Genomic DNA, 16,968 nt, shown 5'->3' with positions numbered 1-16,968 from the left:
TGATTTTCCTATTCACCCAGTCAGTCCGCTTTCAGACAGCTCTCTCTTCCCTTAGGTCCACCTCCATAGGCTCTCCACAGGGTACAGTTATCTCCCCTGTGTTGTTCACACTCTACACTAACGACTGCAGTGGCACTGACTCCACCCTTCTTATCAAATATTCAGATGATACAGCGCTAGAAGATCTCTCCAATAGTGACGCAACTTACTTTGCAGAAGTAGAACGTTTCAACGCCTGGTGTAAAGACAACTTCTTAGACCTAAATGTGACAAAGACCAAAGAACTTCTGATAGACTTTAGAAGAAACCCTGCCCCTGTCCCTGACCTGATGATTGATGGTGTGACTGTTGAGCGTGTGACTGAATATAAGTATCTTGGCACAGTTATCGATGATAAGCTGTCCTTCAATGCAAACACCACCCTCATACACAAAAAATGTCAGTCACGCATCTACTGCCTTCAGAAACTTAGGAAGTTGAATGTGAACTCTTCTATCCTTCAAACTTTCTACCGCTCTTTCATCGAGTCTGTCATCACTTTTGGTTTTGTGTCCTGGTATGGAGGTCTGAGTGTGAAGAACAGGAATGTCTTAGTGCGAATGGTGAATGTCAGTAGCAAGGTGATTGGCAGGCAGGCAGCAAGCGGCAAGTGTGGAGTCCCTGTATGAAAAGCGTGTGGTGAGAAAGAGTAGGCGGATAGCTTCAGACAGGTCCCATGTCCTAGCCCACCTCTATGAACTCCTTCCCTCTGGCCGTAGACTTCGCACGCACAAAGCTAGGACACTCAGGCTGCAAAACAGCTTCATCCCCAAATCCATCACCCTTAGCAACATGTAAACACATCCACATACCCGACTCAGCCCCTCTTCTGCCAGTGCAATCAGTAGTATTGTACATGTATGTATTGGTTTTATGTACAACCGTATATTTCCTGCGATATATTGTATGTTATGATATTTTGCAATGATGTTTAGCCATAGTTCGTTATACGCGTAGGTGTGCGAGAATATGTAAGCGCAATGCTTTAAAGATGTCCATGTTATATAGTGCTATATGTTTTATGTAAAATCAATGTCTTGTTTGTATTATTGTTATGTACCACCCCTGAATTTCTCTATGAGATAATAAAGTATTCTTATTCTTATTCTTATTCTTATGTAAAGGTCAAGGTCAAGCATGTGAGTCGTATGGGCTTTGCCCTTCTTGTTTTAATTTAAACTTAGAAATTTGCTTCATCGTAAAATGCCGTCCCTTCTCATTCAAGAGACGACTTTACTCGGTGCACGGCGTTTTTGAAGAAATAGCGGAACTGATTTTGGGGTAAAATCTATTAAATTTGTTAAACTTTTGGTTGAACAAACTGATTCGACCCCATTAATGTAAAATACGTAAGCTCGATCATCAGTACCATGGAAAGGACTCAACTCAACTCAACTCAACTCAAATTTTATTGGCTTCAATTTCCACACTAGAAGAATTTGTCTTGCGCTTGGGATTAAGACATAGGCAGAAAGTAAGAGTATAACATATAAAAACAGCATTCATATCACATTTCATGTATCACACACAGTAATCACTAGAAAAGGCCTAGGCCTACAAATATCACATTTGTCCCTGTCTCATACATGCAAATAAATAGTATCACATTTTCCACGTATCACACACAATATATACATTACATAACATACAGCAAGTTTCCATCTCCCGCGCCCCCCCCCCCCCTCCCACACATACATATCCTCGCACGTGCGTCGACTCCATACAAATGACATCATCAGTCCATTAACTAAAATGCACAATGACTAGTATAGAGGGTACATGATACACAATACGTGCTCAACTAGGCCTGCTAAAATAATAACAGAAACAAAAACAAGGACTGGGCACAACATTTACACGTGTGTGACCTACTTACATCAAGTGCCTGTGATCTATAAATAACAATGATTGCGTTTAAAATAAAACATGAATAATGTCGATGTTTGCTAACAATGAATACATAAAAACTAAGATAAGAATGTATGTGCTTTCATAATATGATTATTTTATAAAACACAGGGGGGCTTTTCAGTGTGGAGTCTATGCAAGATCAACGGTTAACGAGGCCGAATGAGTAATCTGAAAGCAGGAGTAGGCTGAGCGCATTACGTGACACCGGCTGCCGCGACCCTAGCTGTCGGAGGTCCTAAATAGTAAATTGACTGAAACAATTGATTCAGGAAAGATAACTCTCAAAGAAAATCAGGACAATATGGCGCGGATCTCTAACTTCATCCACCAGAAAATGTATTTTAAAAACTTAATGAGACGGATGGATCACAAATGTGTCCTAATTTTATCGGAAAGTTTCAAAAGTACTTAAAGCTTACCCCTCCAGGTGTCCATTTTATATAGATAATGGCTGGGTGAGTTCAATCAATAAATTACGCCGCATGAACCATGATGTAGGCCTAGACTAGAGGTTACATGCCGAGTCTCAGTGATTATTAAAAATAATGGTCGAAGTTTACGGATCATGAAAAATGCGATAATAATCACTGAGACGAGGTATGTAACCTCTTTATTCCTCCTTTCTTCAGTTATTCAAAAGAGGAGTTTTTGTGCGAAAGTTTGATCGAATCCTATACTGATTATCCTATTCACTCAACCAGTCTACCTGCGCAGGCGATTGAATAATGTGTGGTTGTATAGTTCATGGAAAATCAATCAATTCTGTTAACACTTCTTGTTTCCCAGTTTTGGACTAAAATCAAGTACACAGTTATGTTGTTATTCTGCTGTGACGGTAAAGGCAGATAGTGTGTGTTCTGTTCATGTTTTGGTAGTCGCTCAGGAAATGTTCTTTCTTCGAATGGGACAAGCAGACGAACTTTTGCACCCGTGTTCCAACGTTAAAAACTGTTTATCCTACATGCGTGAGAGAGACACCCGTGAGATGATAATAATCGTTCAGATCACACGTGTGTATATCATGTAAATGAGGTCATGTCAAGCAAGTCTGGCAGGGACCTGTTTTTGGCTCACGTAAGCGTAGCCTATGCGATGCTAACTTTTGTCTGTCTGTGCGTGCGTGCGTATGTATGTATGTCTGTGGTAGAAACTTTAACATTTGACTGAACACCGAAATACTAATTTTACTTGGTTATTATCCAAGCAACAGCTTCAAAATATTGAAGCAATGATCAACATTTCGTCGGCACGTATGTAGTTAAAGTGTGTATCCAAAGAAAACGGGTGGTGGGGGGTTTTGGGTGACTGGTTTGTGTCGTGCGTGGTATGTAGACCAGGTCAGGGGTCAAGGTTAGGTCAGATCGCGTAAAGGATTGTGGTATAGATACAGTTATCACCGAGCTGCAGTTCGCCAATTCGAAGAAGACGATTTCACATTGTTCGGTTTCGTAGCTCCAGAAAAATAGATAAAGAAGATACCAAAGGAGATTTCCTACAGGTTAATCTGCACAGCGTGTTTCCCAGTGTCTGCGCGAGGAAGCGCTGTCGAAAGCGCAGTGTCGATCTGGCCATCTGGCAGTCGTTTTTCCCTTAAGTAAAGTAGGCTACAGACAGACAGATCTAGATCTAGTGTCTCGCACCGTGTCACCTATGCTTACTGTGTGTGTGTATGTGTGACGGAGTGATTTGAGTTTGTGTTAATGTTTGTCGATTTCTTACGTGAGCCTTGAAGGCTTCGCCTCTTGTTTCTCTGCTTATGATGCCAAAGTCATCGAGACAAACGTCATTATAGAAATTGAGTATTAGAAACAAAAATTGCGCTCGCTAATAACCCTCGATGAATCTTTTGAACTAACACGTCACGCCACACTTTCAGAGTGACGTTTCTTTGCTTTGACGTAATAGATTGCACGAGGCTTTAGAAGAGATGGAGGTTCCAAAACAAGCGTCTTCAATTTAGCTGCCTCGCCTGCAAGACATTTTCAGTAAAATACACGTAAGTACAGTATGTAGGATAAACAGAATACTACATGGCTTGCTGTGTCGTACCAGATTTACACTCGTTGCTTTTTCAAATAGTGAACAGCTCGCTTTCGCTCGCAGTTCAATATATATTTTAAAAAACAACTCGTGTAAATCTGGTACGACACAGCAAGCCATGTAGTATTCTCTATATGAAGTTCAGTTTTCTGGGGCAAAATAGTGTATGAAACCGCTGTATGTTGTTTAAATTGATGAGATGTGTGCATTTGGTTGCGTGTGATCTGTTTATAAAATGAAGTATTGTCGAAAACTAACCGTCGGATTGCAGTGTTTTGTCCAAGCAACTCAGTTCAGAAAATTTGGAAGGGGAACTACTCTTGTCGCTAGACAGAGTATGAGAGTTACTTGCCTTGGGAGTTTGCTTGCACTCAGAAGAGATCTAAAGCGAGTTTCTCTGCACTGATCGTTAGATTTGGATTTAGAAAACAACCAAACTCATGGATTTCATTTGGAGATTAATGTGTTCAAGCCTGTAGTTGCCAGTTTAAATGCAGTATGTTTGTATTGTTTGGTCTAGAGATGTATATTTTGTACATTGGAGCGTTCGGAACTTTTCAATCGCTAAAGTAGTTCCCTCAAATCTAACTCATCAACCTGTGAGCTATCGAGGATTCAGGCCCGTTGTTGGGTAAGTGATTTTGGTTGTTGGGTAAGTTACCGAAAAATAACTAGCCCTACACGTTTACAGAGAGAAAGAAGCAGAGGGGGGAATAAGAAGGAAATAATCGGACTGGAGATTGGGGGTATAAAAAACACTTGCAGCTATAGGGAGTACGGCTTTGTTTATCTCACACAAACTTAATACTGACTATTCCCCTCCGATCCAAAGTGCTGCTGATCGAACTTTGGACCATGTGTTCCCCCCTTGGAATTTAATTTGTGATGAGAAATGGTATTTTGACTTTAAAATTAGCTTCAATGCAAAATATGTCTTTTCTTATTCAGAATTTCAAGGGGCGTAACCGCTTGGTGCGTTTTCGAATAAATCGAATTTGGGGTAAAATCGATCGAATCACATCACAAATCTGCTTCAGTTACAAGACCTTGACGTGCTTTTCTCCCTCAAGATAATTGTACCGCTTGAAATTGGCGGAGAAACATTCTGTCTGAAGTGAATTTTGGCTGACATCCTCTCAATAGCTGCATGTATGAGAAACCGTTCTGTTTTATTCAAAGATCTACCAACTCAGCCTACTTGAAATTAAGCGACAAGCTCAGACAAACAAAATAGACGAACTAAGTCCAGACCGCATTGCATTAAATTATAGAATACAATGATGGGGTAAAGTATATATAGCGGGAGCTAGAGCACTGACAGTGACACTGACACTGTTCTTTGTGTAATTGTTAATTAAATTGTCACATGTTTTTTGAAAAAAAGTTTAATTTTGAGATGTTTTGACACTAACTATACTTATTAATAATAGAAAATGGAATTCTCTAAGAACTTAAAATAATTACTTATATATATAGATGGATGTATCCGCTTCTTTGGGTGTCACTGTTGCAAAACAGATTAGGGGGAAGGACCTCTTAACAAAAATGGAACTGCTGCAAAAATTGTTAATAGGAAGGGGAAAGACTATAAGAGCTGTTTGAAGAAAGCGCAGTGTTTTGAAGTAACAAGAATTGATAAAAAAAAGTAAAGCTAAAAGAAACTAATGCTTGATCTCTCTCTCTCTCTTTATCTATCTCTCTCGATCAGTCTCAACCCCCCCCCCCCCACACACACACACACACACAAATCTGTCTATTGTCAGTAACACACACTCTTAGTCTTACTCTTAGTCTGATTTCCACTGCAGTGGTATCAGTACTATCGGTTACACATACATGTACCTACTTTCAATGGATTTAATGGCTGTTTGGATTTAATGGGAGAAATACAGGTGTTTAATGGCCTAACAGAACTTAACTAGGCGATTGATCTGCTTGTTGTTGAGAGGTTAATTCCCGACACCTACAGGTTGTAACAATAGTCGTGCACTCAAGTCAAGGTAGTGTGGTACCCAGGGGTTGAGCTGACTTTGATTAATTGATTTATACTGGTTTATCAATGCATAACAAGATTATATGTTGTGTGCAGTGTTACATGTATACATAGATCTATACATTCAATTCATGTATATTGGCACATAAAATATGTGATATTTACACAATATTTTTCATTTAAATGAGTGTGACCCTGCATACTTGTAGTATTTTGTCTGCTTTTTATGAGGAGAATTAAGTTTGGAAAGATCAATGTGAGCTTTTTCATGAAAAGTATTTATATATATATGTATATATATATATATATAAATTATAATGTTCATATAGTTGATGTTTTTTTCTAATGTATTTTTGCAAGGCATTATTTTTTTTCTCAAATGTGCACTCCTGTTTTGTTTACAACAGAAACTGCATGTTTTGAACTGATAGTAAATCCTGAAAAATCACCCTGTTTTTGTTTGAAACTGCATGCTTTTTTCTACTGTTTGTTTAACTGGTCCATGCAGTGCTTAAGAGTATCGATTACACTTGTTTGAGTGATTAAAATGAACTAGACTTTAAAGTTGAACCAGATTTAAACTGGATAACTGGAGGTGATCAGGGGCAGTTCATGACAATCAAGAGTATTTAATCCAAGTCTGTCAGCAGGTGGAGGGAAAGAGGTTGATTAATGTTTGTTGTTATTTCAGCTTCGGTGTCGCTGTGTCAGTGTCGCAAAATTGATAGTCTTGGGGTTTAATTGTATTGGTCTTAGTGCTGTACTTTTTTGGGGAGTCATGACTGACTTAAATAAGATAGAAATGAACCCTTGTCTACTTATGCTTTTACGTATATATCTATATATATATACGACTTGTGTCTGTGTGTGTGTGTCTGTGTATCTGTGTATCTGTGTATTTGTGTATTTGTGTATTCGCCATGCACGGCCAAAGTTCTCGATGGATCTGCTTCAAATTTGGCACGGCCAAAGTTCTCGATGGATCTGCTTCAAATTTGGTGGGCATATTCAGGTTGACCCGGTACAGGACACAACCTGGTCGATATTTCAACACGTGCTCTCAGCGCGCAGCGCTGAACCGATTTTGGTTCCACCTCAGCTACCCGGGCCCCCATACCGACACACCATAGCCGCTACACCACATCACAACGCCAAAGTTCTCGGTGGATCTTTTTCAAATTTGGACACCGTATTCAGCTACACCCCGGACACAATATCATCGATGAGATATTTCAACACGTGCTCTCAGCGCGCAGCGCTGAACTGATTTTGGTTTTTGTGTTCATTTCACCATTATAAGTAACTCTTCCTTATCTTCTCATCTTCTCCAGGTTTTCAGCGTTTACCTCCCTTCCTTCGTATGGTGCACTATAGTTTGAGGGAGGCATCTTCGGATATTCCCGTTCTGTTACTATTTTTAGAAGGTCACCGCAGTGTCCAGAACGTAAATTGGACTCGTAAATTATCCTCACTGTAAAAGTGCAAAGGTCGAATCAATTTATAGCCACGCGAAAAATACACTGTCATCTATCTCTCTATAGATATGGCTTTTGTGTGTGTGTGTGTGTGTGTGTGTTTTTATGTGAGCAACACCTGTGCATTGTTCAGTTCTGTTTGTGATGTGATCTGGCGGCTTTTGTGTAATTTTATGTACTGGCCTTCCTTTCAGAAGCCATAACAGTTCAAAAGGGCTTAGAGATAAGCTCTAAATTGCTCAATCCTGTTTGAGTGGAGTTCGCCTCCAAAGGTGATTAACACGGTTACATTCGTCGACAAGGATGGGACTCGATATGGTCAGGAATGGCATTATGGCCACTGAATCATTTTCGTGCTGTTCCCATTCCACGAATCTGGGAGGGACCTAAGCTTGGCGGGTCCATTGTTCGGACCCGGCGAAGCCGGCGTACGGCTCTAAGTACTTCTTCCCGGCGAAGCCGGCTACCCGGCGAAGCGGGTATTCATTCTAGTATATATCTATATATATATACGACTTGTGTCTGTGTATCTGTGTATTTGTGTATTCGCCATGCACGGCCAAAGTTCTCGATGGATCTGCTTCAAATTTGGTGGGCTTATTCAGAGAGACCCCGGACACAACCTCATCGATGAGATATTTCAACACGTGCCCTCAGCGCGCAGCGCTGAACCGATTTTGGTTCCACCTCAGCTATTTTGGTTCCACCTCAGCTACCCGGGCCCCCATACCGACACACCAAATCCAAAGTTCTCGGTGGATCTTTTTCAAATTTGGACACCGTATTCAGCTACACCCCGGACACAATATCATCGATGAGATATTTCAACACGTGCTCTCAGCGCGCAGCGCTGAATCGATTTTGGTTTTTGTGTTCATTTCACCATTATAAGTAACTCTTCCTTATCTTCTCATATTCTCCAAGTTTTCAGCGTTTACCTCCCTTCCTTCGTATGGTGCACTATAGTGTGAGTGGAGCGTCTTCGGATATTCCCGGCGTTCTGTTACTGTTACTATTTTTAGAAGGTCAACGCAGTGTCCAGAACGTAAATTGGACCCGTAAATTATCCTCACTGTAAAAGTGCAAAGGTCGAATCAATTTATAGCCACGCGAAAAATACACTGTCATCTATCTCTCTATAGATACGGCTTCTCTGTGTTTTTGTGTGTGTGTGTGTGTGTGTGTGTGTGTGTCTCTATGTGAGCAACACCTGTGCATTGTTCAGTTCTGTTTGTGATGTGGTCTGGCGGCTTTTGTGTAAATTTATGTACTGGCCATCCTTTGAGAAGCCATAACTTGCTCAGTCCTGTTTGAGTGGAGTTCGCCTCCAAAGGTGATTAACACGGTTACATTCGTCGACAAGGATGGGACTCGATATGGTCAGGAATGGCATTATGGCCACTGAATCATTTTCGTGCTGTTCCCATTCCACGAATCTGGGAGGGACCTAAGCTTGGCGGGTCCATTGTTCGGACCCGGCGAAGCCGGCGTACGGCTCTAAGTACTTCTTCCCGGCGAAGCCGGCTACCCGGCGAAGCGGGTATTCATTCTAGTTCATCTATATATATATATACGACTTGTGTCTGTCTGTCTGTCTGTGTGTGTGGGTGTGTGTGTGTGTGTTTGATCGCCATGCACGGCCAAAGTTCTCGATGGATCTGCTTCAAATTTGGTGTCCATATTCAGATACACCCTGCACAAAATCTGTTCGATGAGATATTTCAATACGTGCTCTCAGCGCGCAGCGCAAATTGATTTTGGTGTTTTTTTCGGGATCAAGTACCATAACTCTTCCTTATCTTCTCCGTGTTTTCAGCGTTTACCTCCCTTCCTTCGTATGGTGCAGTACGGAATTAGGGGCACTTCGGATATTCCCGGCGTTCTGTTACTATTTTTAGAAGGTCACCGCAGTGTCCAGAACGCTTTCCTTGGACCCGTAAGTTGTTCTCACTGTAAAAGTGCAAAGGTCGAATCAATTTATAGCCACGCGAAAAATACACTGTCATCTATCTCTATATATATATATATACGGCTTCTGTGTGTGTGTGTGTGTGTGTGTGTGTGTGTGTGTGTGTGTGTGTGTGTGTGTGTGTGTGTGTGTGTGTTTGTGTGTGTCTGTAGAAAACACCTGTGGACTGTAGAGTTTTGTTTGTGATGTGGTATGGCTGCTTTTCTGAGTCTGTATGTTCTGACCTTCCTCTGAAAAGCCATAACAGACTAAAAAGGGCTTAGAGATAAGCTCTAAGGGCTTAGAGATAAGCTCTAAATGTCTCATTCCTGTGTGAGTGGATTTCGCCTCCAAAGGTGATTATGGTGATTCGGCACTTGATCACATTCGGCGGCGTCAACATGAATGGGACTCGACATGATATGATCATGAATGGTCACTGAATCATTTTCGTGCTGTTCCCATTCCACGAATCTGGGAGGGACCTAAGTTTGGAGGATCCATGGTTCGGTTCATTCAAACGGGGGGGCGGGTGTGACAGGGAGACTACCGCCGCCCTTCACAGCCGACTCTGCAGAGTTGTGCGCCTTAGAAGTTGTGAGATATTTATAGCTCTTTATAGCTCGCAAAGCAACACCTGTGGATTGTAGAGTTCTGTTTGTGATATCGTAAATATTCTGCATCAAATTTGGTGGGCATATTCAGGTGGACCCCGGGCACAAACTGGTGGATACAAACCGGCGAAGCCGGGTATTCCTCTAGTATATATATATATATATATATATATATGTGGGCGTCTTCAATCTTGGCACGGAGAGTGTGACATTTTGTAATTTAAAGTTGGATTGTCGCAAAAATTGGCATAGTAGTCCGTTGTTCTTAATTAAACTGAAACACATTCTTTTCAAGAGAAAAAAGCAATATTTTTTGCAGTTAAAAGTCCGTTAAATCTCATTTTTAAGCCGATTTTGGTGAAATTTGGTTAGTAGGTCTGTTGTTTCTAACTGAATATCATAACATACTTTTCAAGACAAAAACCAAATTTTGGCAGCTTGAAAAACCGTTAAACCCCCTTTTTTCACCGATCTTAGTGAAATTTTGTAGGTATAGATCTGTTGTCCCCAACTAAATTTCAATTGAAACTTTTGATGAAGAAAAGTAAACTTTTGTCCGTTAAAAACAGTTAAGGTTTAATATTTTTCTTTGATTTTGACGATGTTTGTTTGATAGGACCACAAACCCTGACTGAATTTAGATATACACCTTTTAAGAAGAAAAACAAACTTTTGTCAGTTAAAACCCGTTATATCTCATTTCTGCACCGATTGTGGTCATCAGACGTTGAGGTTAAGCAGACTGATATTTATTGCCTACTCCAACAGGATCAAGCCTGGTACAGGTTCACAGGCCAAATACCTGAGTGTACCGGCTGAATAACAGTGTACGGGCCGAACAGAAATATGTACGGATGACGTCACGACGAAATTACGTATTGTAATGACGTTCAGCGTTCCATTTCGTCATTTTGAAGAATAAATTGCATTGAATTTGCTTGTCAAAACCAGTAGCCATTTGGTGTGTACATCTATTTTGAGTTTTGAACAAAATTCAAACAAGCCTTGCAGCATTTCGATTATATATTTTTTTTTATTGATTTTACTGAATTTTAAATCGATTTTGTCATTCAAAATTCACTGTTTGGAGAGTAACATGCTTGTGGTGTGTTCTCAGGAGTGTTTTTTCCAAAGTCAAATGTCTCTTGAATCTTTGGGGTATGGCAACATAATGATTTCATAAGAGACATCCATAGTGTGATTCGTCTTGCTATTCACAGCAGAAAGAAGCCAGTGAAAATGTGAGTTCTTGAGACCATTTGTTATTGAATATGTTAGTGTATGTGCTTTGCTGGCCTTAGATGATTCTACTCTCATATTTTCTTGAAAAATGGATGTACGCGACCGACTTTTTACCGTGCCTGTTTAGGCGAAATACCTTGTCATTTATCAACTTTGCTTAGCATCATTTAACTTTCATCCTTTGTGGTATTTTCAACACCTGTATCGCATTTGAAAACTGTGTAATTTTAAAAAACGAGCACTTCAAAGTTGCGTGTTGACCGATGTCACACATTTCGTCGCCATTTTGACTCGCTCATCGGATTACAAAAATATATTATAAATTCACAACAACAGATTTTTGTAATATTGAGCGTTCATTTTATTAGTAAAATGCCTCAGAAGGCAAATGAATAACATTTGGTTCTGTCATATTTGCAGCAATGTGTCCAAACACATCCCCAAAGTTGTACACCTATCAATTTTTGGTCTGTGCTCAGTATCAAAGACGCCTAATAAATTATATATATATAAGCATACCCATGTGCACATACGCGCACACACACACACACAGGTTACTTACGCCTTAAGTATATTGAACAATTTAAGGTGCACGAGAAGCTGTGGGAAACGGCAAAGACACTGCCGCTGACTTTGCCCTGAAGACATTGATGTTTTAGCATGGCTGGGAACGCAGAAGAAGAATACATAACATCTGTTGCATAAGAGATAGCCGTGAAGGGTGTCTGTATCTTTGCTTTGAAAGAATTATTCATGACCATGTTTGTTTACTTAAAGTTTAAAATGAGGGGATTACATGCACAGTCTTTTTTTTCATTTTTTTTCAGGTTGTGCAGGTTTAAATTATGCAAATCACACTAGTGACACGTTAATCTCCTTGTTTGCAATATCTATAATTTATAATACCTATGATTTAACACCACAGGATAAGTGTTAACACTGTCACTGATCACTAAAGCAGGATTCATGTGATAGCTTTTTTGGCATTGAGATAATCACATTTACATTGAGATAATTCCATAAAACCAGTTAGTATGAAGTTTAACGTGTGCTGCACAAGTCCAAACGAGTAAATATTCTTGTTCACGGGGTAAAACCCCGACAGAAAAGGGGTCACAACAACAACAAAAGGAAAAATAGTATGTAGGTATTTACAATTTTGTATTCTCACAAACACCCCTCCCTCTCTATATGGCGAAACGTGTATAATGCACTCTGATTCTTTGGACCCTAAAGACCGTGATATAGTGGAAGACTACTGTACCAGGGATCATGATCAAGGTTATTTATTTCAAAAATTGGTTAAACCGCTCTTTGTCTTTGATGTTTATGAAAGCATTGTAAAACTGTCAAATACCTGGGAAGACACATTTTTAAGCAACTTCATGTGCTGCATCAGAAACATAAGCCTTGCTATTTCAGACTGGAATTTGGCAAAGTTAAAGCTTAAAGTTCTTCCTTTTCTTTGAAGTGCATGGTTTGCTTTGACCTATGTGCTGGATTGTGATGAGAGAGGGTTTATGCTAGGCTTTAGACCGTTGTTTGGAAACAGCGAAATTGACACCATAAACTGATCGCTTACTTGTCAAGTAGATAGGCTTTCTTCAAGTGTAGCCCATATAATGTCACTCTTTTTTGTTCTCTCCTTCGTCATGTGTATGGGTAATGTTGAAGTGTTGTTTTATTTGATCAATTTTTTTTAAGTGTAGGGTGTAGAGTTCCTTCCTGCTATTTTTATAATGCATGCATTGGCATAGAGGCTGATTGGACTCATAAGATTCTTCATGTTGTTTTTGAATTCTTGTTCTTCTTCATTCATGGGCTGAAACTCCCACGGTTTTTACGTGTATAATGATCGTTTTTACCTTGCCATTTAGGCAGCCATACGCCGCTTTTGGTGGATGCTTGCTTGGTATTTTCATGTTTCTATAACCAAGTGAACTCTGACATGGATTACAGGATCTTTTTCATGTGCACTTGATCTTGTGCTTGCATGTACACACAAAGGGTGATAAGGCACTAGCAGGTGTGCACATAAGTTGACCTGGGCGATTGGAAAAATCTCCACCCTTAAGCCACCAGGCGCGGCCAAGATCCGAACCCACGGTCTTCCGCTTGGGAGGCCGGCGTCTTATCCACTAGACCATTTGACCTGTTTTTGAATTCAACACCTGTGAATTATTTTTAACATAGCCTAAACTGTACTGTATCACTTGATCTTGGGCCATGAGAAACATTTTTGTATGTATACTAGATCTTTGTTCTATTATCATTTATAGAACAGTTTTAACTTTTAAGAGTTGTTGGATTCTTTTTGAGGTATTTTTTTCTGTGTGTACTTGAATGTTTATCAAGCTTGCAGTTGTAATGTGAAAGTTTTTCAAGCTTGTAGTTGCAATGTGATAGACAATTTTATAGAGCGAAAGTTCCTTGTTTGAAGTGTTGTGGAACACAAAAACGAGAAATTGCTCTTATTAATGATCATAACTAATAACTTTTATTGTGTGTGTTGCAGCCTGCATTCACCGAAAAGCCGAAGATTTTGGACCAAGGGGCATTCACAAAGGCAGCACCAGTGAAAGAGTCACGCAACTTTGTGAAAGTCAGCGACTCCATCGCCAATAACTACAGTCCGGGAGCTCGCAAGTTTACCACCTCCTACCTCTACCAGACCACCAGAGGAGGTCAGTTTTCACACACACAGGGATGCAAATCTTGATGCTACTTGCTAGTTTGCAGTTTCTGTTCAAAAACAAATAAGCGAACAAACTGAAGAAAACAAAGAACAAGTCGCGTAAGGCGAAAATACAATATTTAGTCAAGTAGCTGTCGAACTCACAGAATGAAACTGAACGCAATGCCATTTTTCAGCAAGACCGTATACTCGTAGCATCGTCAGTCCACCGCTCATGGCAAAGGCAGTGAAATTGACAAGAAGAGCGGGGTAGTAGTTGCGCTAAGAAGGATAGCACGCTTTTCTGTACCTCTCTTTGTTTTAACTTTCTGAGCGTGTTTTTAATCCAAACATATCATATCTATATGATTTTGGAATCAGGAACCGACAAGGAATAAGATGAAAGTGTTTTGAAATTGATTTGGACAATTTAATTTTGATGATAACTTTTATATATTTAATTTTCAGAGCTTGTTTTTAATCTGAATATAACATATTTATATGTTTTTGGAATCAGCAAATGATGGAGAATAAGATAAACGTAAATTTGGATCGTTTTATAAATTTTAATTTTTTTTTTACAATTTTCACATTTTTAATGACCAAAGTCATTAATTAATTTTTAAGCCACCAAGCTGAAATGCAATACCGAAGTCCGGGCTTTGTCGAAGATTACTTGACCAAAATTTCAACCAATTTGGTTGAAAAATGAGGGCGTGACAGTGCCGCCTCAACTTTCACGAAAAGCCGGATATGACGTCATCAAAGACATTTATCAAAAAAATGAAAAAAACGTTCGGGGATTTCATACCCAGGAACTCTCATGTCAAATTTCATAAAGATCGGTCCAGTAGTTTAGTCTGAATTGCTCTACACACACACACACACAGACAGACAGACAGACACACACACACACACACACACGCACATACACCATGACCCTCGTTTCGATTCCCCCTCGATGTTAAAATATTTAGTCAAAACTTGACTAAATATAAAAAGGCCACGGGAAAGTACATGGGAAAATCAAGAATGAAGCCATTAATTGTGTTGAATGCCTGACACTCAATTTTGACATTAATTTATTGATACAAAATACTCTGTACTAGGCCCTTAGAGAAACCCAGAAAGGGTGGCGTTTCTCACGATTCTTTTTTTATGTTTCACCCAATGCAAAAACAAACAGTCCAGCTACAATTTTGTGAAATGAATGAGTTTTCAAAATTAAATGCCACTGGCAGCAGCAACTTGTCACTCATGATTCCAAGTCAAAGTCCAAACTACTTTTTTGGCCAAAAATTAACTTGAATTGTACGTGAAAGGTTATTACTTCATTGGTATCTTATTTTAAACCCTAGCTAAACAGAACTGAACTTATGAAGAAATAAGCAAGCTAGCCCAGGTTGCTTCTTTTTTCATAAGTTCAGTTCTGTGGCTTTATCAAAAACCATAAGTCACATAACCTTTCGGTTGTTGGAAGTCCACGCATAGTTTGAAGACTTTGGTGGCATATTTCAAATTTCGTGAGGTGAAATTTGGACCATTCTTGCCTCGATACCCCTGGCTTTTGAAAGTATTGTTTGTGCCCATTGCAATTTGCAGCTTACACAGTAGAGGAGACCTACTTCTTGTCACCACGGAAACGGCCACAGTCTCCAGGTTCACAATATGCACAGTCGTTTAACAAGAAGAACAGACAGTAAGTTTGATGTTTCTCAAACTTTGTATTTTGTTGAGTTCCAGTTTGTGTCTTTGTATTCTTGAGAGTATTTTGGGTACCAGGGTTGAGGTGCACAAAGTGAAAACGGGTGAAACCCAAACGGGTGAGAACAAACCGTGGGGTCCGATTAGTTAAAATCACAACAAATCTCAATTTCAACCAATCCAACTGGCTCCCAACCGGTTTGTAACTTTCTCATGCACCTTGGCAGAGAAGCCGAAATATGATGTTCAGAGATTTTTGTTCTTGGTACAAATAACGAGGAAAAGATATTTTGTTGAGTTTAAAAGACTGCTGGGTCACTATATCTGTGAACGTTTTGTTTTGTTTTGTCAACAATAAAACGTTCCAACAACATACCTTTCTTGTTTGTTTCATAATTTCCGTGCTCTGTGGTTGACAGCTCAATCGGCAGCTTCACACAGCTGTACAGTAGCAGCGAAGCAGACGCCACATCCCTCCCGCCCAACACTGCCCGCAGCGAGAGGAGCTTAAAAAGTTTAAACTCCAACCCCCTGCTCCCCCCTATCATTAACGGAGGTCACGACCACCAGTGGACAGAGTTTGATGGATACCAGGATGATGGGGGGCAAACCAATGGTGAGAATTTTGAGGTTGGATTTTGTGATTTCAGAAAGCTGATCTACATGATTACATTACAAATGCTCTACAGAATAAAATATATTTTGATTGTCTCTTGGACTTGGAAATCTGGTATCACAAACATCTGGTACAGCAGTCCCTGCAATGTACAGCCCCCGGCGTGAGCGGACACCTGACATGTACGGACAGATTTGCTAGGTACAGAGTGTTTTTCAACGATAATTGAACTCTCTTAGCGGACACCTACAAACTCTGTGCTATGGAGGGCACACCATAAGTAGTGACTATGCTAGGCTCTACAGCTTTTTCTGCGTCGGACGCTGACATGAAAAGCGCTACAAGTTGTCGCAGCCATCTCAGACATGAAAGTCTAGTATAACAAACTGTTCTTTATTGCAGTTACATTTTAGTGAAGCAGTTACACAAAAGTGAAAGAGAATTGTGTGGAAAAACTTGAAGAAATGCTTAACAGCATGTAAATACTCATGATATATTGTGACATCTCTTTTCTAAATGGAAACAATGTTGCTGATCAAAACAGAGAACCCAAGTTAATCACAGCGAAAGTCTCTGAGCTTGCAAACATGAGTTCTCGCATGCATGGGTGAATCAATTTGCGTGACGCGATATCAAAACATTTAGTCAATCTATCGGCATCAAACTAAAAGATCAACACTAACAGTTATAGCCGAGACTATATTTGAAATAG

At 39.9% G+C, this 16,968-nt stretch overlaps 1 protein-coding gene across 1 annotated transcript in view; it reads left to right on the top strand.

Moving 5' to 3' along the window:
- The window catches only part of LOC138964250 (dynein axonemal heavy chain 3-like), a 210,795-nt gene that overhangs the window by 35,018 nt on the left and 158,809 nt on the right, over nucleotides 1-16,968 (top strand). The window contains exons 3-5 of the mRNA XM_070336152.1: nucleotides 13,778-13,946; nucleotides 15,539-15,635; nucleotides 16,060-16,256. Of these exons, the coding sequence (XP_070192253.1) occupies nucleotides 13,778-13,946; nucleotides 15,539-15,635; nucleotides 16,060-16,256 (463 nt within the window). The remainder of the gene's footprint in view (nucleotides 1-13,777; nucleotides 13,947-15,538; nucleotides 15,636-16,059; nucleotides 16,257-16,968) is intronic.

The sequence above is a fragment of the Littorina saxatilis genome, linkage group LG4, assembly GCF_037325665.1.
Source record: "Littorina saxatilis isolate snail1 linkage group LG4, US_GU_Lsax_2.0, whole genome shotgun sequence".
Lineage (NCBI taxonomy): Eukaryota > Metazoa > Mollusca > Gastropoda > Littorinimorpha > Littorinidae > Littorina > Littorina saxatilis.
This window is presented reverse-complemented; position numbering and strand designations above follow the sequence as displayed.